General features: G+C 34.1%; 3 protein-coding genes and 2 non-coding genes across 12 annotated transcripts; 4 read left to right on the top strand and 1 right to left on the bottom strand.

The window, feature by feature from the left end:
- Positions 1-460: 460 nt before the first annotated feature.
- LOC8283686 lies at positions 461-5,066 on the top strand. Of its 6 annotated transcripts, none has more exons than XM_015720583.3 (5): positions 461-618; positions 1,457-1,600; positions 2,982-3,146; positions 3,679-3,971; positions 4,069-5,066. In XM_015720583.3, exons 2-5 carry the CDS (start codon positions 1,477-1,479, stop codon positions 4,852-4,854), a joined length of 1,368 nt encoding a protein of 455 aa, XP_015576069.2. In that variant the 5' UTR covers positions 461-618; positions 1,457-1,476; the 3' UTR covers positions 4,855-5,066. The 6 variants fall into 6 exon arrangements, with proteins under 6 accessions (XP_015576069.2, XP_002521290.2, XP_048234101.1 ...); XM_048378144.1 differs by having other exon boundaries at positions 527-681; XM_015720584.3 differs by having other exon boundaries at positions 605-743.
- Positions 5,067-5,493: 427 nt separating this feature from the next.
- Positions 5,494-5,565, top strand: TRNAK-UUU. The gene has a single exon. It is a non-coding gene; the product is annotated as a tRNA-Lys (tRNA).
- A 4,259-nt stretch (positions 5,566-9,824) lies between these two features.
- Positions 9,825-9,897, top strand: TRNAE-CUC. The gene has a single exon. It is a non-coding gene; the product is annotated as a tRNA-Glu (tRNA).
- Positions 9,898-9,943: 46 nt separating this feature from the next.
- On the top strand, positions 9,944-13,725 carry LOC8283689 (pre-mRNA-splicing factor syf2). 3 transcript variants are annotated; one of them, XM_048378234.1, is made up of 7 exons: positions 9,944-10,099; positions 10,604-10,758; positions 11,018-11,223; positions 11,362-11,602; positions 11,940-12,076; positions 12,165-12,393; positions 13,410-13,725. In XM_048378234.1, exons 2-6 carry the CDS (start codon positions 10,635-10,637, stop codon positions 12,390-12,392), a joined length of 936 nt encoding a protein of 311 aa, XP_048234191.1. In that variant the 5' UTR covers positions 9,944-10,099; positions 10,604-10,634; the 3' UTR covers position 12,393; positions 13,410-13,725. The 3 variants fall into 3 exon arrangements, with proteins under 3 accessions (XP_048234191.1, XP_002521291.1, XP_048234192.1); XM_002521245.4 differs by having other exon boundaries at positions 11,027-11,223; XM_048378235.1 differs by lacking the exon at positions 9,944-10,099 and adding an exon at positions 10,326-10,471.
- A 1,718-nt stretch (positions 13,726-15,443) lies between these two features.
- LOC8283688 (probable aquaporin PIP2-8) lies at positions 15,444-16,966 on the bottom strand. The gene is given in 4 exon segments (NM_001323763.1): positions 15,444-15,783; positions 15,880-16,020; positions 16,111-16,406; positions 16,599-16,966. Coding segments are annotated over 4 exon segments (843 nt in total). The 5' UTR covers positions 16,885-16,966; the 3' UTR covers positions 15,444-15,663.
- Between the last annotated feature and the right edge of the window lie 5,172 nt (positions 16,967-22,138).

Here is a 22,138-nt window from a genome sequence, read left to right on the forward strand (position 1 = left end):
TTTACTTTTTAACTTATTCTTTTTTTTATTTTCTTTTTGGGTCCGTTCATTATTCATTTTTGTCTGGTGGTGTTTATTAAGATAGGAAGTTTACTGTCAAAATGTATTATTTTTAAAACAATAATATAATCTTGACGTGATGAAATCATGTGTTTAGACTTCTCTCTTTTATAATCATATCAAAACAAACGAATATAGAATCAATCTAATGTGCATGCGTGTTGATTCCTTTTTTTATTTGCTAAAAACTAAGTAAGATAATAAATTTTTTCTCAAAAACAGAGAATGATAAATTCTGAAGATTACAGGAAATTCCAAGTATGAATTTCCAGAAAAGGCATGTGGTTGTGGTTCACTGTCTTCAATTTTTATTATTTTTTTATTATTATTGTTGGTTCTCTTTTCATTTTTTTTCTTTTCTCTTTTGTGTCTATTAGTCAAACTTGGAGACAAAAACAGCCAAACGCCATTTTTTTTAACAGTTTTTCAAAGAAGGTGACTTTCAAAAACTCAAATATTTATTATTTAAGCCAAAAAAGGGATCGGAGAATTAGTCAAAGAAAGCGTACAGAGAAAAGCCAGCATCTTTGAAGCTGAAAAGGGTTTCTTTTCTTCTGGGTACTGCTTCCTTTTTTCCTTTTCTCTTTTTGTTTTTCTGGGCGGGTTCTCGCAGTTCAGAAGGTTATTTCTGTTTTAGTTGTTTCTGTTAGTTGGTTCTTGGTCCAATCCTTCTTGGACTTTATGTAAGTTCTTTTGCATGTTCTTGCTTGTTTATAGACAAGGTTGCTAGCAGTCTGGAAATATTTTTGTTTTCTTTTTCTTGACTCTTGGTTTTCTCTATTTGGTTGCTTGGGGAAAAGGTCAATTTTTTTTTTTCTGCAATCTGTTTTTGCTACCTTTTGAAACAATAAGATTCTGTGCTTTAAGCCGAAATCTTATGTGTTCTATGATATTAACGTTTGTAAACATAGTGAAAGCCAATTCTTTGGCCAGAAGGGGAACTTGGTTGCTTCTTGCCTGTGGTATTAACGTCTTTGAAACTAAAGTTTGAACACAGTCGACACAACTGGCTGTGTTCATAAACAATTAAGGATCGTTAATTTGGTCAGAGGTCAGTCTTAATGTGCTCCTTGTCGGGTGTTATTTTCATGGTTATTTGTCAATTCTCAGATCATATTTTGTGTTTCTGTTTTGATCATATTCCATATGATGCTGCTGTGTGACTGACAATTTGAAAGAATATAGAAATACTTACTGAAATATTTCTGAAATCCATAGCTTCAATGGGATTTTATTGCAATTTTGGGTAGAACTTGGTTTAAATGTTGAACACAAATCTAGAGAAAAAGGGGAGAATCCATAAGTTTCTTATTTATTTTTTACTCTATTTTGTAAATTTGGTAAGTAAATCTAAAGGGGATTTTGATTAGTTGTGCTGATCTGTATTTGTTTGCAGTGCTATAGCTGGACTTAAAGATGACTGATAATGGAAGAGTGCATCCAGACTGTGTTAATGCTTCCAATCCCTACCATGAATGTGGTGTAGCTTGCCTTGAAAAAATTGCGCAGGGCCAGGGATGGAAAGAGAAAAAGAAATCAGGTAATTGACTCTGCTACGATTTTGTTCTGCTGTTTTACCAACTTATCCTTCTTACCATGAAAAATCCTCACATGGAATCCATTTCATGAAATGAGAGACCTCAGAGTATTTTAAGTTTATGCATGTGTTTATTTCTGTCTCAATTCTACAAGTAAGCAATCTTGCCATGGTCATAATTTTGCGAAAGGCCTCCGATCTGTTTCCCTGAAGAAAATACTGATGTTTTAGTCCTTTCAGAGACTAAAAACAAAAAATTCAGCAAGGAACTAATTTCTGAAAATGAGAAGGGTGCTGATAGTTGACAAGTCTGCCAATTCCATACTTTTTATGCATACTTTTTCAGAGAGGGTCAAGAATTTTCCTCCACTTGAGCCGTTATCTTAACATCACAAGCAACAGCACGACGTATCCTGACTGGAAGTAGGCTTTGATTAGCCCCATGGTACAACTGCAGAACCAAACACTATCTACTTAACATAATAAATGGCTACTCTAATTTCTAAAATGCCATAGCTTGTATGAGGCAGATTCAGAGCCATATTAAGCATATATTGGCGCAGTTTGGTTTAGCTGGGAAACGAATCCCAATGGAGAAGCTAATTTCTTCAAAGTTTAACCAAATTGTCATTTTTGCTTGTCGGAGTATGTAAACAGAAGTCGATATAACACTGCTAAAGACCTTCTTACCCATTTTCACATTATCAGCTTTACTAGGATAGTTACGTCTCTCCTCCTTCCTGACAAGACAGCACACACCCCTCTTTTCCTATTATGCTGAATAATTAAAAATGAAGTTCACATGTCAAAATATGAGATTCTGGGCATGTTATTTTTTCTAGTTATGATCTTATTTATTTTAGTTTAAAATTTGTGTGTTAAGCCATCTTTTCTTGTCTTGATAATGAAGGCAAGAAAAGAAAACACACTGAAACTATAGCATTTCGCTTGTCATTGTTCTCCTTCCTAGAGGTATTCTTAGCCCTTAAAGAATTGTGCACTTTAGGCCATGCTAACCAGGGCCTTTATGAAAGAGGGACAGGAGTCTCTTGGATTTAATAAGTTTCGTTTCGCTTCCTCTTCTAACTAGCATGCCATTTTGGCATCACTGCTTATTTTTTACAGCTCTCCTATGCTAAACAGGTCTCTGCCAGAGTCACTTAAACCAATACCATATTAAAGAAAAGCACATTAATACCAAAATTTCAATCCTTCTAATAAGGTTATAATCTCGCCCATTTGGTATTTAAGCCTCACAAACAAAATGAAGTATTGACAAGAAAATAAGCCACTTCTGTTTTTTGGATGAAAAGAGTCTTTAGGGGATCTGCCATCTGTCAAACTTTTTCTAAATACAGGTGTAATTTCTTCTTTCTTTCTTTAGATTATCGCAATGGTACAAAGGGAGGTGGACTTGGCAAAAAGATGGATGGAGAAAAAAGAGGAAACTCGAATTGTCCTAAAGCATCTAATCCTTTCCATCAATGTGACAAATTTTGCTCTTATAGAACTACTGAAGCCAATTCTCAGGGGGTTAACAAAGAATCAGGTTTCTCCCCCTCTTTCAAATGTCAATGCTCATTGGCTTTAGAGACATAAAACTTTACGTCCTTTTGGGTTGTCATAATTATTCACTTGTGAGCAGAGAAAGTAAAGTGATGGACAAACAGTTATATAATTACATTAAAAGATTGAATTTATCCAAATTATTAGAATAATTCAGTTTCTTGACATTCCAAAATTATTTCTTATCAAACCTAACAAAACGTAAGAGTGATTGATATAGGCAAATTGTTTTGAATTTGTATTTTCCTTTCTATCTCTTTACTTAAATATGTTTTACTGATTTAAGTAGAATCTGAGACTAAAAAATCTTGATCAGAGAAATTTATCTATAAGTGCGTGCATTTTCCTGTGCTAATTTAATATGTATATACAATGCTTCATTCTACGGTAGCCTGGAATTTGGTAGGACTTTGGATGGACTCTTTGTTGATTGAATGGAGGGAGAGTATACAGTTTTCCCTCTCCAATTTAATATGGGAGGCTGTTTCCTAATTACTGTTCGATTATTGTTGCAGGGTCCTTCATCCTTGATACTTCTCTAAGCTTTGGTAGAAAAAAGAAGGGATCTGAATCTCAGCCGAGGTCCCCTAAAGTAGCCAACAATGTCTCTGCTGCAAAAGCAGTGTACCCTGCTGATTTGTCGTCACCTCGGTCGCCTTTTCCAACCAAAAAAAAAGTGGAATCAGATAATGGTCATTCATCGTCTTCGTCTCGGCAACATTCTGAAGAAAGTTATTCTCAAGATCATTCTTTTGACAAGGGTCAAGTTCTAGCGCCTGAACTTGTGCCTGTATCTGGGAACTTAAAGGTGATTCTCCAGCACTGACACAATAACAATAGTGCAACTGCCAAATTATTGTTTTGATGTCCATTTGACTCCTGATACTTAATTCTTTCTGTAACAGCCTGATGGTCCCAAGAACCTTTCACTTGGTAGTTTTACCTGTTTTGCCATTGCGCCACCAACTGAACAGGATGACAAGGAAAAGAGTCCTTTGCCTGGGGCAATTAAGAATGTGGAAATAACTAATGGCCGAAGTACTGAGTCTCTAAATTTCACTTTCTCAGGCATTTCCCGTGCTACAGAAGGGAGTGATGATGAAGAGATTCTGTCTGTTATTTCTGATTCCTGTGTCTCAGTTGGGAAATATCATGTGAGAGCAAATAGTGCCTCTATTTTGCAGTCAATCATTGATAAATATGGGGACATAGCAGCAAACTGCCGGTTGGAATCAACTTCGCTGCGGACCTATTACCTGGAATGTCTCTGCTCTGTGGTTCAGGAGTTGCAATCCACTTCTCTTAACCAGCTAACAAAATCCAAAGTCAGAGAACTGTTGGCTGTTCTTAAGGATGTAGAGTCGGCACAAATTGATGTCAGCTGGCTGCGGAGCATACTGAATGGACTCACAGAAGCAGTCGAGCTAAATAATAAGCAACAAGCTGCTGAGGAAGCAAAAACTAACTGCGATCATGTTATAGAATCAACAAGGAAAGAGCTAGAATCCATGGTGGAGGAATTGGGTCAGAAAGAACAAGCAGTTGCAAACACTAAGGCAAGAATTGAAGAAATAAGTGCTCACTTGAGCGAGCTCGAGCTTGAATCTTCTGAGTTGAGTGATACTATCCTGTCATTAAGGTCCAAGATTGATAATTTTCATTCCAAACCGTTGGGAGATCAGATCTTGTAATGCTACTGAGGCTAGAATAACAGTAATTGATGACTTGTTGAGTGCATTCTGGTATGTTGTATGCTTGCAGCAAGGTAATTGTATGATACAAAATATGTGGGTAATATTAGGCTTTCTATTTTTAGTACCTAAAATAAGTGTATGCTAATGCTACAAAACATGTAGTTGGTTTGAGGAGAGTCCTCTACTAATTTATTTTTTCTTTTCTTTTCTTCTGCTTCGTGCATAAGTTATCTACTAAAAGAGACTACTGTCTTTATTCAAACCATGGATGTTTTCACCTTATCATGGAGTGTGACTACAGCAATAGGACAGATACCAGTAAATATAACAAATGAAGGTTAGTTACAGAAAGCTGTGAAGTCCTTCAGGGAAAATCCAACAAATGAAAATGAACAAGCAAATACCAATTGTTGGATAACAAAAATTTCTTTAGCAGTCATCAACTTAACAAAGCAAAATAATCCTAGTGCATCACCTGTTGTCAGGTTGATGCCAAAGAAAGAACTCGCATTGCATAGGAATCTCCATTTCGCAAAATGTATTGCATGAATAACACATAAAATCTGTGCGCGAATCCATATGCGATTTTCAACAGACCGTCAGTGATAAGAAAAGGAGGCTCATTATATTCAAGCAGCCGTCTTAGCTCAGAGGTAGAGCGCATGGCTTTTAACCATGTGGTCGTGGGTTCGATCCCCACAGACGGCGTTTTTTAAATTTATTTGGTCTAACGTTCCTTCCCGAGAGATGTCTATTATAATAAGACATTCCTAATTGCCCTCTTATTCTTTATTTATTTTATTTATTGGAACAAAGAATTCATCAATAACTGAAAGCTCGGAGCAGATATCCAATCATATTGAATACACAAGGTGGGGTTGCTGGACTCATAATATGATGAGTGCCAATCCAATGGGTGGGGGGGGGGTACACCAGCTTGCTGCAACTTCTGAATGTTTGGAAGCAGTGGGGTTCGTGTGGCTTTACAGTGGTTACTTGAGCAGGAATGGACTGCATCCAGTGTGGAAGTGGACTGTCTGCAGCTTGTCCAACTAGTGCAGCCAGGGTCACATGGTTTTACTAAATTTATTTAGGGACATTATTAGTTTGTTAGCAACAAATAGGGTACTTCTCCATGTCAGGAGAAATGCCAATCAAGTAGCCCATGCTTTGGCCAAATTTGCTAGACTTTCATTAAGGCAAGCAGTACGCTACTGCTTACGCTCTTGATGCTCACTTGCATGATGTGCCTATGAGTTCTAATTAATGCACTTCTAGTTTTCTATCAAAAAAAAAAATCAATGAACGGAAATTTAAAAAAAAAAAAAAGATGGAATGAACAACAAACAAATAATTTGTCACGACCCCATCTGTAGACCCATGACCGACACTAGGGAATGGGTAGGCATAAGACCACCGAATCCTGTAGTAAGTCTGACACTCACTGACTTAAATATATTTTAATCTCATTTTACTGATGCCACGATTATCTTAACAGTTGAATTTTACATAACTAATTCGGTCTGACAGAAGAATTTAGCAAGACCCGAAACTCAGAAAATTTACAATTGTTACAACTACTATTACTAATGCAGAGAATCTAAGATTTTACAAATTAACATACCAAATCAAATACACCACCCGATGATGAAGGAGTCGGGTTATTAGATAAGAGTCGCGGAAAGACTAACAGTCACGGATCTGAAAAACAGTAAAAATGAGACTGTTAATCTCGAGAGTGAGTTAAAATCAAATAATCTAGAGACTATTACAGTCTTCACAGAAAATATTAATTTTTTGAATCAGTATATCAAACCCTGAACATAAACACAAATCATAATATAATCATACTATAATTAAAAAAATAAATAAGTAAATAAATAAAAATATATTTTTACTTTTACGGGACAACTGGCTCAGTAGAACCCTAACCCCAAATTCTAGTAGCCTTTCGGCTCTCTTAATCCAACAGGTCTGGCGCCCAGAGAGCGTTACTCAATCAGGGACCTTAACTCCGGCAAACAATTGAACTCAGCCCAGAGAGCAATGCTCGATCAGGGCAAACAAATCCATAATAACCTTGTTACCTGTCTTTGATCATTACCGGTGCGCACGCGGTCCTGATGCAACCCACCGGGTGGTATGTTCTACTAAAGCCTCATCCCAAATCACATTCAACAAATATAATAATAATGGTCTAGCAAAATTATTAAACACATATCGAAATAAAGAATCAGAATTTCGAGGAAACAACGTGCGATACGTGAAAAAATAATAATAACAATTGTGTGAATATAACATTAACTATCAAAATAGCAATATAATATTACTAGTAACAATATTGAAATTAATCTCAGTAAATAATAATTAAATGAAATTATTTATATTGCGATACTAATAATCATATTAAATATGAATTTTAAGATAATATATCAAATTAGGTTTGGTAATAGTGTAGAGATTATGTGACTTTAACTCACAGATCTAACGCGTTCCGCAGTCCGCTCCTACGCCTCGGGTGGAGCTGGCGGGAGGGCTGAATTATCTAGTAACAAAAGATATACAATTAATAGACATTCGTAGATTTTTTCTAAACTTAGACTCCAGAGTAGACTGCCTAAAATTAAATTAGACTCGAGGAATCTGCCAGAAATTCGGCAGAACCTCCCCTAATTTACGGACATTTACCCCCCGTAAAACGGGTCCAGAACCTGCCAAAAAGACACACAAATATCCAACAATCCAGACAAAGGGAGTCGAGTCCCCATACTTCACTATTTTTCCGACTCCGCTACACATCACAAAACACAAGGGCATGCAAACTGACAAATAATTATTTTTTACTTACAAATATCATTTAATACTCAACATAATTAATAAACATAAATTATATCAAAGAATTTCAAAATTAATGGACGAGAGAAAATTACCGAGACGCTTGATCGCTCGGTCGACTCACTTCTAGCCGCCCGAGTTCGATCGACGATTCGAACACACCATCGAACTCGAAACGACATGCTAATGACGATCCCCGCTTCTGATTTTCCGATCTGACCCCCGATCGTCCGGAGAGATTTTCGGACGATCTCGACCGTCGAATCACAATCGAAGCCCGATCGCCACGAAACCGATGCCATTTCGAAGCTTGAGCTGAAGAGAGTCGGGATACGTCCTCCGATCGTCCATCCTCCGCCAGAGCTCGCCGAAAAAGCTGAAAAACGCCGGCTGCCACCCCAAATTTCACTTTGCCGGATCTTGCAATTTCGGCCACCACAAGCGTCGCATTTGCTGCCGAAAGAGAGCCCTCGCCGAGAGGAGCTGATTGCCACCGGAAACAACCGACAAGGCTGCCTTCCTTGCGCGCCTCTACGACGCCAGCCTGGTCTCGCACCCCGGCCGGCCTCACGCAAACTTCTTCCTTCCTCTTCCCGACATCTCCCTCTCTCTCCCCGCTTCTCTCTCCCTTTTCTTCTTTCTTTCCTTCCAATATTGACATTAGACTCCCAAACTTTTCTTTCTTACGATTTGGTCCCTCAACTCTTTAAATTACTTACAATTTTGCCCTACAAAATTTCCAATTAATCCCTAAATTTCTTTTTAGCCTTTCAATTAAGCCCTTAACCATTTAATTTTGACTAAAATTAGAATTATTGGAAATACACAATTATAAATATACCCCTGCCGACATAATTATTTACAAAGATACCAAACTTACAAATTTTCATTAAACCCCCATAATAATAAAATTTTACTTTTAATCCTCATCCAAAAATAATTTTCTAATTTAGTCCTAACACACAATTAAATTAAATAATCAATTTGCTAAATATTTTCCAACTTAAAATTAAATACCACTAGCTAATTAAAATACCAATTTCTCCAAAATTCTTTTATAAAAACACCCTTTACAAATTCTTCCATAATTCTCCAATATATATATATATATATATATATATATATATACATTTGGGAAAAAATTGAATAACCAAAAATATAATTTATTCCTCAAATAATTTACTTGATTAATTTTTAAAATTTCAAACTAATTAGGTATAGAAAAATAACTCATTTATTCGTCTATTACTAAAATTTAAACTTTGCATTTAAATCATTCCAACTAGACCAAATAAAGATAAAATAAAATTAATTTAAATAAAAACTCATTATTAATATAATTATTATTAAATATAAAAATTTCGAGTATTACATAATTTATTATGTGCAACCCTTTCTGCATATAAGATTATCTTATATAACCACCCTTTCTAAAATCTAGATATTTATCTTAATAATATATATATATATATATATATATATATATATATATATATATCAATTTTTAAATTGAGGTTATATTTCAATTTTATTTGTGATACAGTCCAAAATTGAGCAATAGCTAGCTCCTATATGCTCGTCCATTCGAATCTTACATCATGATTACAAACCTCCATAGCATACTTGGTTACACCCACGACTAGCACTTTCTCTGTGAGTACAGGAAGATCTCCAAACTGGCGAATTGGTTATGATATAAAATCTGCAAAACAAAAGTCAGATAAAAAGTCTCAGGCATAGTGGACTGGAAAACTACTCCGACAGTCAAATTAGTAGTTAACTGAGGGTTTATAGAAAAGTGTTTGTCTTACCTTACTGGTGTTTCTTTTATAATATTTATATTGTGGATAGCTTTATAGTTTATCCCCTGATAGAGAATGCGTAGTGGTGTTTCAATTTTAAGGTAATGTTTTTTGTATCGAGTTGTATCAATTTATATCTCTAAAATGAAAAAATAATTAAAAAAATAAATTTATGCAATTCTAATTATTAAAATAAGCCTATGTTTGAAATTACGGTTGGATGTGAAAAAATAAATTAAATTTTTATTATTATTATTTATGTACCAGAAATTTATTCTTGATTTCCATTTCAAATTGTTTTTATCTTAAACCATTTTTTAATAGCAATAATCCGTTGTAGTCTAGTCGGTTAGGATACTCGGCTCTCACCCGAGAGACCCGGGTTCGATTCCCGGCAACGGAAATTTTTATTTTTTGTTTTTAAATTTTCCTTTTCTACATTGATTGCCCCAAACCCGAACCTGTTTCCAATAATATTTGTAATTGGAAAGGAAAAAAGAGAAAAATCTTACCTAACCAGTTTTACGATTCCCGCTTTACCCTCTTGACTTTCTTCCCCGTTTTTCTCTTCAACCAAACAGAAGCGGAAACAATCTCTTTCAAAGGTTTGCCTCTCTCATCTCTCCAATTATTCTTTCTCCTCTCTCTATTACATCTAGTTGTAATTTCTAAGGGTTTACACAACATAATAAACTAACGGCTTTGCTTCTTTTTTCTCTCTTTCTTGATTGTCTATTTTTAATGAAGTAAAGTAATTAAATTTATTTTTTATTTTGCCGTAAATGGCATAAAATTTTAGGGGGTTTAATGTTATTATTTTACCATGAGTCATTGGATGTAATTTCAGTTGATTGAACTCTGATTTAATTCATGATTTTAAAGTCTTATATATGTGAAAAGAAAAAGTAATTGATAAGAATTCATTTGATATCTAAGTTGGTTATAGTGAAAAAATTCATGATTTTGGAATGCTAAAGGTACAAATTTTAATATGTTCCATTATTAGATAATATTGAAATACTAGGGTTGATTGTTGCAGTGCTTTTATTATATTGGGAAGAGAAGTTTAATCATTCTGAGTTTTTGGTTTGTTTTTGGAATTGGTGTAGTGTAGAAGAAGGTGAAATTAGCTTTTAAAAGATGGCTGAAGAAAGGAGAGTTCATCCAGATTGTATAAATGCATCTAATCCTTACCATGAGTGCGTTGAATATTGCTTTAGAAAAATTGCTGAAGCTAAGGTGCGAACAGGAAAATTAGAAGAAGGTATTTATTTCAACTTCTTTGCCATTTATATTGTCTTTCTTAATTATGATTATACATACATGGCTCAAAAATTGCAAAAAGATGCCAGTACATGTACATAATATTGGTCGTTTGCTCCATTGATGGTAGTGTTTTGTTTTTTTATTGTTTGAATATGATGCTTTTATAAGATTCTTTGCTTTTCCAAATTTATGGAATTTCCATGGTGGTTTGTGCTAGTACAAGTATTGTTAGTTTACACTAAGTTCCATTTTTCATGTCATGCAAGAAATACTACAAGATAAGAAGGCAAGTGGTCAGTCCACTGCACTTGCTTCTGAGCAAGATGAGGTGCAGCATGATCAAAGACCAGATTTTGGTGAAGATTCAGATGATGACAGCAATCCTGCAGTCCAGGATAACGTGGAAGATGTAACAAAACTTACTGGGAGGCAGAAAAAATTGTTTGAGTTGAGACTTAAGATGGTACGTTTCCTTCAACTCTAAGTTATGAACTATAAATTTCTGCTGTTGATTCGATATAAATATCAAGGTTTTTGCATCTTATTATCTTCTATGTTTATGGATTCATTTAGAATAATTGCTGCTTGTGCCTACATGCAGAATGAGGCAAGAAAAGCCAATCAAACAGCAATGGTAGCTGAAAAGAAAAAAATGGAAGCCCCACAAGAATCAAGGGGTATTTCTAAACAAAAGTGGCTTGAGGAGAGGAAGAAAAAAATCGGTAAACTTTTAGATGCAAATGGTTTGGATATGACAAAGGCATATATGTTGGATACACAAGAGGCAGCTGAGGTGAAATATAAGAAATGGGAAAAGGGTCCTGCTCCATTTGGTTGGGATGGTATGTTCACATATTTGCTTGTTAATTCATTTCTGTTTCATGCTTTCGTATGCTCTCTTTTAGTTTTAATTTTACATGTTGTTTAGGGATGTCCATTCTTCTCCATTACAGTAAAATCATATGCATGTATATCCCTGTGTTAGTGGTTTCTTGTGTATGTACCTTTCTTGAAATCATTGGAGGAGGGAGCAAGTCTATGTCTGTGGCTTATTACATGTACATATATGTGAAGTATATGATGACTTGCAATGTTTTTTCTTATATTGGCTATATTATTGATAAGGCGTTGATTTTGGGTATTAATTTGATGATTACACTGACATGTGTGCTTTAACAGTGTTCAATCAGAAGACACTATATAATGCATATAAAAAGCGAACAATGAACATTGAGGTCGACTTAGAAGAATATAACAAAATGAAAGAATCTGATCCTGAGTTCTATCGTGAAGCCTCAAGTCTCCAATATGGGAAGGTACTTACTTTTGTGAAAATTAAACTTTCTGCTAGATGTAAGTTTAGTCCGGCTATTTGCAATGATATATTTGGTCCAAATCTTTTAGGCACCAAAGATCTCTGAGGAGAAGGTTGACAGGATGGTAAAAGAACTTAAGGATCGGGAAGAGAAGCGCAACTCATTTAGTCGAAGGAGGAAGTTCCGCGAAGAGAAGGATATTGATTCAATCAATGACCGTAATGAACATTTCAACAAGAAGATTGAACGAGCTTTTGGTAAATACACACTGGAGATTAAGAATAATCTTGAGCGAGGAACTGCTTTGCCCGACTAAGGTATTTGCTTATTACCTCTACTACTGTCTTCTGCAAATCTGTGGTTGTTGCAGGTTCAATTTTGTGCTTCATTACGGCAAATCAGGTTATGTTTGGTTGGGTAGTTGAAATCAAAGTACATTTAAATTTAGGGTTAGTTTTTCTTTTTCTTAATTTTAGTTTTTTCATTTATCATAAACTAAGAAATGTCTCTTATTTTTCATTTGTTTTTTTCTGATTTCTTTTTTCCTTTTTTTGGTTTAATTTTACTATGAGAACATGACAAAAGGAAAAAAAAAATGAAAAAAGAGAGGATGTGGGGGAGGATAAAGGAGAAAAAACTGGATTGAGAAAAAGAGAATTAAGATAGATACTAGATGGCATATTAGGAGCAGAATTAGGAAGCAAATATTATAAAAACCACATTTACTAGTTTCTTACAAAAGAGTTTCTTTTTGTAAATTAAAAAACAATAAATATGAAACAAAAAGCAATATTAACACTTCCTTAGCAATTGAAATTCTCTTCACTTTTTATATCTTCTATATGCTATTTTCCTTTCTTGATGTAGATCATGATGTTTAAATAGTTTCAGAAGGATTTCTGGAATGTATACCCACTGAATGAGATGAGTGCAAACTGTGCAAAAGCTTTTCTTATTTGGTTGTTTATGGGCTAAAATTGACAAATTTATTAACTCAATCAGCTATATTGAGTTTCTTTGATTACCTGGACCTGCTGATGTTAGATAATTGATCTCTCAATAAACTGCTTCTGGATTGTGGTGTTTCTTGCAAGTGCTCTTACCATTCTGGGTCTTGATGATTAGTCTACCTTGTAAATTAGAGTTCACAGTAACTTGGATTCTTCTCTGTGCGCACGCACCCTTGAACAAAGTTTAGCCCATCACTTAAAGTAACTAGCCTTTTTGCGACTTTGAAACCGAATAAATGGTTTCTATATCAAAGTCTATATGGTGCACAGCTTTGTCATCATTAACGTTCATGTTTCTGATCTAATTGCACCTTGAATTGCAGATGCTTGTTTATAAATTTGAGGGGTGGAAATCTGAAGTAAACTATCTCGGCTAAAGTGTATCAGCGCAGCATTAATCAAACTTCACTACTGGATGCAAAATGTTATCTATTTGGTTGTCATTTGACAACTTTTAAAGTGAAAGATATTCCTCTTGCGGTTATAAACCACAAGAGCAACTGAATTCTAGTGGTTTGACATTGGCTTTGTATGTTTAGAAAGAGCTTTTACCTGTCAGTGCTCATTCAGTCAAAACATAACCTATGTAAAAAGATATAGCTTTTGTCCAATTTGGAAGAAGAGTGGAGTTTCTTATTATTCAGTATTTAATTTGTAGCTGAGCATCACCTGGCGCCTGCGAAAATGGACTAGACATCCCTGTAGATGAAACTAAACTACTGGGCACTTCTTTCTTGTGGGTTGGATGGCAGATTTTTCAGTTACGACATGATTGCTAACAGTTTGTTTCTATCTCAAATCTGAAGCTCTGTTTTTTCAATCCAATGGTAGACTGACATTTCTGGCAACTGCGGCCAAAATTGAAATGACTTCCCTGGAACTTGTTGGAATGTAAAAACAAATTTTTTTTAAAAAAAAAAAATTACTGAGGCTAATTGGTTGAGTGTATGTGTATGTGTATGTGTATGTGTATGTGTATGCTCTTAATGCATATTCAGAAGAGGTTTGGAAGAGAGAGGATATGGCTGAAGGTTGGTGACGAAGACATGCACTATTCAGGATAAGGATTACCGCGCGGGGGCCAGTGGGGGTCCAGTTGTGTCAGCCTGATTTTTTGACCCATTCAGGACCACTCCACTCTTCCTCACTGGGCTCAAAGCTTTTGACACGTCACTAGGTGTTTTATTTATTTTTATAGACCTGGTATCAAAAACTTTGTTAAAAGACGAGACCTATGAGAGTTGATTCTTTCCCTTTTAAAAACTTCCCACAAGAAAAACAAAAATCAATAACAGAAAAAAGAAATGAAACTACCCTTCTTTCTTTCCTTTTCTCTTTTTCTCCTTCTTTTTACTTTTTCCAATTTGGGTTTTCCTTTTTTTCTCTTTCTTTAAATCTTTTTGTTTCTGGTACGGTAACTGTATTTCCTGAGGATGGAAAAAGATGGAGCGACTGAAGACCTACCCATACCCATAAGGCCACAAACACCCCATGTGCTGTCCTTCCCATGCAACCCTAAATCATGGTGACACGTGGCATGTGCAGCTGCTCTGTCATTTCCATAAAATACCATTTGCTTTCATTTTCTACTTTTCGTTCGGTTAGTCCTATTGGTTGGACTCTAGTCCAAAAGCAGGTTACTTGCCAGCCGAGCCTTTCCACTTTCCAGAGAGGTTAAAAAAAATTAACGAGAAAATCGATAGACTTACTATATTTTTTGAATTAATTAATATAAAATTATGTTTTATTATTTATCAAGTATAATATTTATATTGATTGTTCTTCAATTATAATTAATTTTATCTACAGTTTACGTAGACGACTAAATACAGTGATATATTATTTTACCAGACGAATTAACCTAACCCAGTACAGAGGGAAAGCATCTTTTCGGTTCTCTCCCCTCTATCTAATGTCCACGTGGCGTTACAAGGCTGGGTTATCAGAAACTCACCTTTGGAATCACTTCGCATTCAATCAGGGCCTTATCGTGTCATTTTTATATATTTACCATTTCAACGCAGCACAGTGAAAATCAGAAGTTGATCCATTTCCAATGCTGTTCTGATACAATACTTCCATTTTACACAACCATTTCTTATTCTTGAAGGGAAGATAATGAAGGTTGAGGGGGGTACCTTTCTTTTGTCATTTACTTGTTAAACCATGCCTTGAATTTGGGTAAACTAACTGAGACAATGCCTGGATACAAATGCCCATGACAAATAACGATGTCTTGAAAATAAACTTTTCAGTTCTGTTTTCTTTTTCTTTTCTTTTTTGTAAACATTTGGCTAATCATTGAAGAGTCAAGAGAAAATATATTAGATTTCTTTCTTCACTGCACAGACCAATAATAAGAAGAAAAGAGGAAAGAAAAACAGTACCACTACTCAATAACAAATAATACACAGCCAGACTACTAAATTAATTAAATTAACAAAAGAAAGATTAAAATTGAAGTGGAATGGGTCATCATAATAATCCTCTCGTACACACAAAACAAACAAACAAATGGATGGATAGACAAGCTTTTTGTTTTTCAATTTTTCCTTTTGGGGGTGAAAGGTTCTTCCTTTAGTTGGTAGGGTTGCTACGGAAAGATCCCAAGGCCTTGATGCCTGCTGCTCTCAGTACGTATTGATGGTATGCAGCTGCTGCCAGTGCTCCAACAAAAGGTCCAACCCAGAAAATCCACTGTCCATTTACCAAATAAAACATATTTAATATGCAGCTTACCAAGCTCAAAATAAATCATATTGAAAAATTAATTCAAATGTCAAAGTAACTTACATGGTCATCCCACACTTTGTCATTGTTGTAGATGACAGCAGCTCCAAAGCTCCTGGCTGGGTTAATACCAGTACCAGTGATGGGGATTGTAGCTAAGTGGACCATAAATACAGCAAACCCGATTGGGAGTGGAGCCAAAACCTACATATAAAGGCAAGCAAACGGCACACGATCAGAACACGAACCATAGTAAACTCATGACGACAAGAGAGCTAGAGCTAGTCCACATACAGGAACGTGAGAGTCACGTGCACTTCTCTTAGGGTCAGTCGCAGAGAAAACAGTGTAAACAAGAACAAAAGTTCCAATGATCTCAGCCCCCAAAGCTGTGCCGTTGCTGTAGCCAGAAGCCACAGAGTTAGCACCACCACCTAGACGGTTGTAAGGATTCTTCATAAAAGCCTTAACCAAACCAACACCACAGATTGCACCCAAGCACTGAGCCACCATGTAAGCTACAGCCCTAATCAGTGACACCTTCCTGGCCAAGAACAGCCCAAAAGTAACAGCAGGATTAATATGACCACCTGCAGCCAAAATAATACAAGCCCATTAACAAACAAACCTCGAAACTAACTGGGTACATAGTGTTTCTAAAGATATGCATGTCCATGTGTACATATACATGCAGAAAGAACAAAAACTATAAAACAAATACAATAACAACACCTTGTTTATGTAACAAAAGTAATTGACTTTAGAGTTAAATGCGTTCTTACCAGAGATACCAGCAGTGCAGTAGACAAGGATAAAGATCATGCCACCAAAGGCCCATGCAATACCCAAGATACCAACTCCACCACATGGGTCAGTTTGTTTCTTATAGCCAATTACAGTAGCTACGGTGATGTAGAGGAAGAGGAGAGTAGCTATGAACTCAGCTATAAGAGCTCTGTAGAAAGACCAGAGCTTGAGTTCAGCCATGTCAACAAGTGGTGCTGGTGGTGGATCCACATAATCCTTTCCATGGCTAGTTTGTGTTTCTTCACCCACATCCTTCGCCATCTGTCTCTCTCTCTCTGTGCAAAGCCAAAAAAAGCTCTCTTGTTAGCTAGTTTGCTCCTGCGCTGAAGCTAATTTGTGTTGCTGTGATGGGGGGTGGTGGTGCTCTTTAGGGCAGAGTCCTTTTTAAAATAGAGAGAAGGGTAGGGAGAGATTGCATTAAATGGATAATACAAGGGCAATTTGGGAATAATAAAATATCAATAAAAGGGGACAGGTTTTAATCCAGCAGATACTGGAAGAAAGAGATCAGTTTTTTTTTATATATATATTTTATTTTGGGTGGTTTAGAGAGATAAAATGTGGGTCCAAAAATGTAGAGAGAGAAGCATGTGAGGCTAATCATGTAATGTAAGAGGGTAGGGTCAAGCGTCAGCCTGGCGTCCAACCCAAAAGCCACGCCTACAACGGTTATTTCTTGTCTTTTTCCTCTCTCTCTCACTTGTTCCATCTTTCCTTCATTTTTCCAACTCTGTCCCTTTGCCTGCCATTCAATTTGGTCTATGGCTTCGGTACCCTTCTTCTCCCTATTGGGTTTGGACTAATCATGCATTTCTCTTTTTCACTGTTCTCTTTTTCTTTCTTTTATTGTTGTTTTATTGGCAATGTATTTTGGTTTCCATACTCTTCATCCCCGTACATGAATTGCATCTTACATTATATTTCTTTTTTTTTTTTTTTAAGATTTATGATATTTATTTATAAATATATATTTTATATACATTTTAAAATAAAAAATTTATATAAAATCAATTATAGCTAAATTAAATTTTAATAAAATAAATAAATTTTTTAAAATAAATTTTAAATTAATAAATTAAATATATTTTATTAAAGATATTTTTTAATTTATTATATTTATTTTATTTTTTATATCTTTTCTTCAAGTAAAATAATTTTTTTAATAGATTTAAATATTAATTATATATATTCACAACAATTCATCAGCGCGTTGAGCCCAACAATAAAAAATAGTTAATAAACTAAAAAACGCCAAAGCTAATATATAAATATTGTTACCCTAAATTAATGTTTTTTCCTACTTAATTTATTCCCTTTACCCATATGGCGGATTTTAAACCCTAATTTTAAGAGTAGATGAGTATTACGTTCAAATTTTATGACAACTAAGTCAACTGAACTTATTATTACTCAAGTTTTTTCTTTTAAAGACAAACACAAATAAATACATAGTATGGCTCCAATTCATGCAGACTGTGGAAACTGTTTTTCCAAGCTCTCTGAAAATGTTTGAGCTCCAATTCAGGTTCAGTATAAAGAGAAAAGTAAAAGCTATTTAAGCTCATAATAAAAAATAATTTAATCATAAAATTTATTTATATAGTCTGACTTTTGTTAAATTAATATGATTGATTGCATAATAATTTATTAATTTATACATTTATTAAAAAAATATTTTATTTTTATTTGCTAATACCATTTACATGCTTCTAAAATAGTTTGACAGTTTTCATCATACTAATTACTAATTCTATATATTTATTATTAAAAATTAGCTTGGTACGAATAAAAAAATTAAATATAAAAATGGTAAATCAAAGCACCATAAATCTAAATAGGATTCCAAATTGAAAATAAAAAAAGAAAGTTAAAACTAAAAAAAAATACACTACAAATAATGAGAATTGCAATAAGCCCGGAACCATAACATTGTCGCCATCGTTCGAGCCGCCCTCGTCGCTCTTATTTGAACCACCATTTGCTTTCTCTTTGCCAAGCCAAAAGGGAGGCTATCATACAATCGTTTGCTGCAATTTGAGATTGCTTACTGTAGCCTGTCAGCGGTTTCTGCAATGTGGTGGTAAGGTTTTGTGCGGCAACAACGGCTTGATTAGTAAAATTGTTTACATGAAGTAAAAAAAAAAGTAATATGGATAATAATCTAAAACAATTGTTTATTAATCGGATTATGTACGGGTTGCTTGAAGAGATGTTTAGGTTGGAATGCTGGCAACCTGGGGTATTTGATCTATGGTGGGTAGCTAGAGGAGGTCGGGAGTCTTCAATTCTTTTATTAGTTAGATTTGTATGTTTATGATAAATTACTTCGTTGGTATCAATTTTTTACCACTTGCTTTCGATTGGTATCAAATCTTTAATTTATTTTTTTTGATACTACTCCTATTATTTATATCTCATTCGATCATACCAAAAAGGAATCCGACCAAAATTTGCTGATTTGATAAGATTGTCCAAATAAGCATACCACCATGTTGACACATCATCTAATAACTAGATTCATCAATCTTAGTCAAATTAGCCCCACAACTGTAAATACCTTTATTTCTACCATTTTTTTCAATTTATAATCTTATTTTTTTATAGCCTTTCCTCTGGAAAAAAAAAAGAAAAAGAAAAAAGAAAAAAATCATGAAGCTTCTTCATCATCAAGCAGCAAAAAATGGCCAACCCAAATTTAGACCATAAAAACCCCAAAAATGGCAACAATAACACATTCGATACCCAAGAACCCCAGCTCCAACTAATGATTTTAACTTTACTTATTCTATTCCTTATGTTAGTGCACCTTCTAGCTCTAGCCTTAGTAGTAATAATGGACCATTAATGGTGGTTTCTTTTATAGTTGCCCAACTATAGTCCAATGCACTTTGCTATTACCACGATTACTGCTTCTTTCTCCGTCTTTATTGTTTCGTCACTTGATCATGGTCATGATCATGGTCATGTGTGTAAGTTTGAATTCTATGCATGACTTGGGCCTACTAGATTGGGTCCAACTAAGTGTATGAGTTATGCTGATGAGCTCTTCTTAAATGGTTAGATCTATCCTATGAAGCTTTTTACGCACTTAGAAAAACGTCAAGTTCTTGCTCCTTTATTGGATCTTGAAAATGAAGAAGAAGATAATAATGATGAGGAAAAAAAATAATGATTTAGCAATCAAGAATGGCGCAAGATTTTTTTCTAGAGGTAGAGATATGAGATTGCAAAAAAGGTTGTAGATAGCAAGAACAAAAACCACTAGTAGATCTATGGTTGAACTAGCATAATAATAATAATAATGAGTCTTGTTATGAGATTTATTGATTAGAAGAAGCTAATAGTAATAATGACAGTTGGTGGGGCCAATTTGGTGATTAAGATTAATGAATCTAGTCACTAGATGATGTATCAACATGGTGGTATACTTCTTTGGACAACCGGCTGCCAGATTAGCAAATTTTGGCCGAATTCCTTTCTGGTATCATCGGTTGAGACAGAAATAATAGGAGTAGTACCAAAAAGAAATAAATTAAAGGTTTGGTACCAATTGAAAGCAAGTGACAAAGAATTTGTACCAGCGAAGCAATTTACCCTGTATACTTAATTCATTGATTTTGTTATTAATTTTTCTTTTTAGAAAAATTATAAAATATAAGACATTTGTCATCATATTATTGGATATGTATATTGTGCAATATTGATATGGCTTGTGAGAAGAACGTGTAAATTTCCTTTTAAAGAAATTACCCACGTAGCATTTCATATCATTTTTTTGTTTGGCTATTAAACAGATTTGGATGGTAAGGAGTTTTTTGATATCCAAATTAAAATTAAAAGCGTTTATTGATATAAATTGAAAATTAGCAATGATCAGGGTATATGTCCAAAACTAAAGGACTGGCTGTGTAATTTATCCTAAAAATTTGCATATGCACTAATTTGGCCTTTGCCAAAATCACTTATATTCAAAGACATCATTTAGGTCTAAATTAAAAATTTAATATGATCAAATTGGTTGACTCATAATTTTATGCATTATCCAATTTCATCAATATAAATAATTATCAATTAAAACTATTTATTAAAATAAAACTATAAGTAAAGGTGTGGCTAATAAAAGCGGAAGTAGCAAAATAAAAGAGTTTACAGATAATGAAATGTGATAGTAAAGAAAATTGCAGAAAGATAGGGGAAAGGAAGTTGAAAGTTATAGATATGAGTTATGGAGAAGTTAAAAATAACTATTGAATGCATGTTATTGGTAGTTATCTTTACAGCTCTTTATATATCATATTAAAAAATGAAAAAGATACAACTAGAAATCAATCTATAAAACTATACATGTATTTAAGCTTTGGTTTTTTTTTTTATTTCAATTTCAATTAAGTTGCAATTTCAATTTCAAATTTCATAATGTTCTTTTTTTTTTCAATAAAGATTTAGAAGAAAGTATCAAAAAGTACCTGCGATTTAGTGTTTTTTTCCAACTTTAGGTATTTTTCTATGACAAATTAATGTATGTAATCCGTTAGCAACATTAAGTAAATCAAACCACCCTACCATAATGATAAGGCTAAATTATATATAGAAATTTATGGTATTTTAGAGCTTTAATAATATGTTTTCTATATATAATATGGTGAAAATATATGTTTTTTTACCTCATTTAAGTTTCATTATCTAATTTCAAATAATATTAGCTAAAAGAGGAAAAACATTAAGCTAAATACTAAAAGAAGAGTTTAATTAGACATGTTCGTGTCGAGGCCTAAAATTAAGATGTGTGGACCTGCTATTTATTGTGCTTGCCAAAAATTACAAGGCCCAAGAGGGCATTTTAGTCATTTTGTATAATTGTTAGAATTTATATTAAGAGTTATTTATGAGATAGCGTTTGGTGGAGATAAGGATACTTATAGTCTTATCTATTAGATAGACTTATATTGAGTATACATCTTTAGGGAGACTTCTCTTGGTGGAGGACTCTTATATATTTATATCTCTATAAACCTAGTTCTAAAAGGAGGAAGGAGAAGAGTTTTCTCTTATTTGCTCTGTCACATCTCCCATCTGCATCCGTCCACTATTCTTATCTCTACAATCCTTGACAATTATTTATAAACACTTTAGCTTTAGTTTCATTGTTCTTTGAAAATCTAAGGAGCTTTTCAAGAAGTGGAGAGTGATCATCCTACTTGAAGAAATTCTGGATTTAGAGGGAGCTTTTACTGTATTTTTTTATGTCTTTCTATTTAATATCATGATCATTGGGTTAAATATGTTAAGCTAGTATTCATAAGTGTTTAGTTTATCTTTTTTACTTTTGTATGGACCTTGTTAGTTATTTATTTAATGAATGATTTCTTTACCTTTATATCTTTATTAGTTTCAGTTATTATTATTAATTAATTATCATATTAATTCAAAAATAGTAATTATTATGAAAATATTTAGGTTGAATATATTAAAGACACTAACTTTGCTTCATATGTTAGTAGAAAAAACTTTAGTT

Source organism: Ricinus communis, chromosome 8 (assembly GCF_019578655.1).
Source record: "Ricinus communis isolate WT05 ecotype wild-type chromosome 8, ASM1957865v1, whole genome shotgun sequence".
NCBI classification, from domain to species: Eukaryota; Viridiplantae; Streptophyta; class Magnoliopsida; order Malpighiales; family Euphorbiaceae; genus Ricinus; species Ricinus communis.

Excerpts from the sequence above, each read along its gene's own strand:
- LOC8283689 (XM_048378234.1), top strand. The coding sequence starts at position 10,635 with ATGGCTGAAGAAAGGAGAGTTCATCCAGATTGTATAAATGCATCTAAT. Across the intron at positions 11,224-11,361 it reads TTGAGTTGAGACTTAAGATG|AATGAGGCAAGAAAAGCCAA; the intron begins GTACGTTTCCTT and ends GCCTACATGCAG. Across the intron at positions 12,077-12,164 it reads CAAGTCTCCAATATGGGAAG|GCACCAAAGATCTCTGAGGA; the intron begins GTACTTACTTTT and ends CAAATCTTTTAG.
- LOC8283686 (XM_015720583.3), top strand. The coding sequence starts at position 1,477 with ATGACTGATAATGGAAGAGTGCATCCAGACTGTGTTAATGCTTCCAAT. Across the intron at positions 1,601-2,981 it reads GAAAGAGAAAAAGAAATCAG|ATTATCGCAATGGTACAAAG; the intron begins GTAATTGACTCT and ends TTCTTTCTTTAG. Across the intron at positions 3,972-4,068 it reads CTGTATCTGGGAACTTAAAG|CCTGATGGTCCCAAGAACCT; the intron begins GTGATTCTCCAG and ends TTTCTGTAACAG.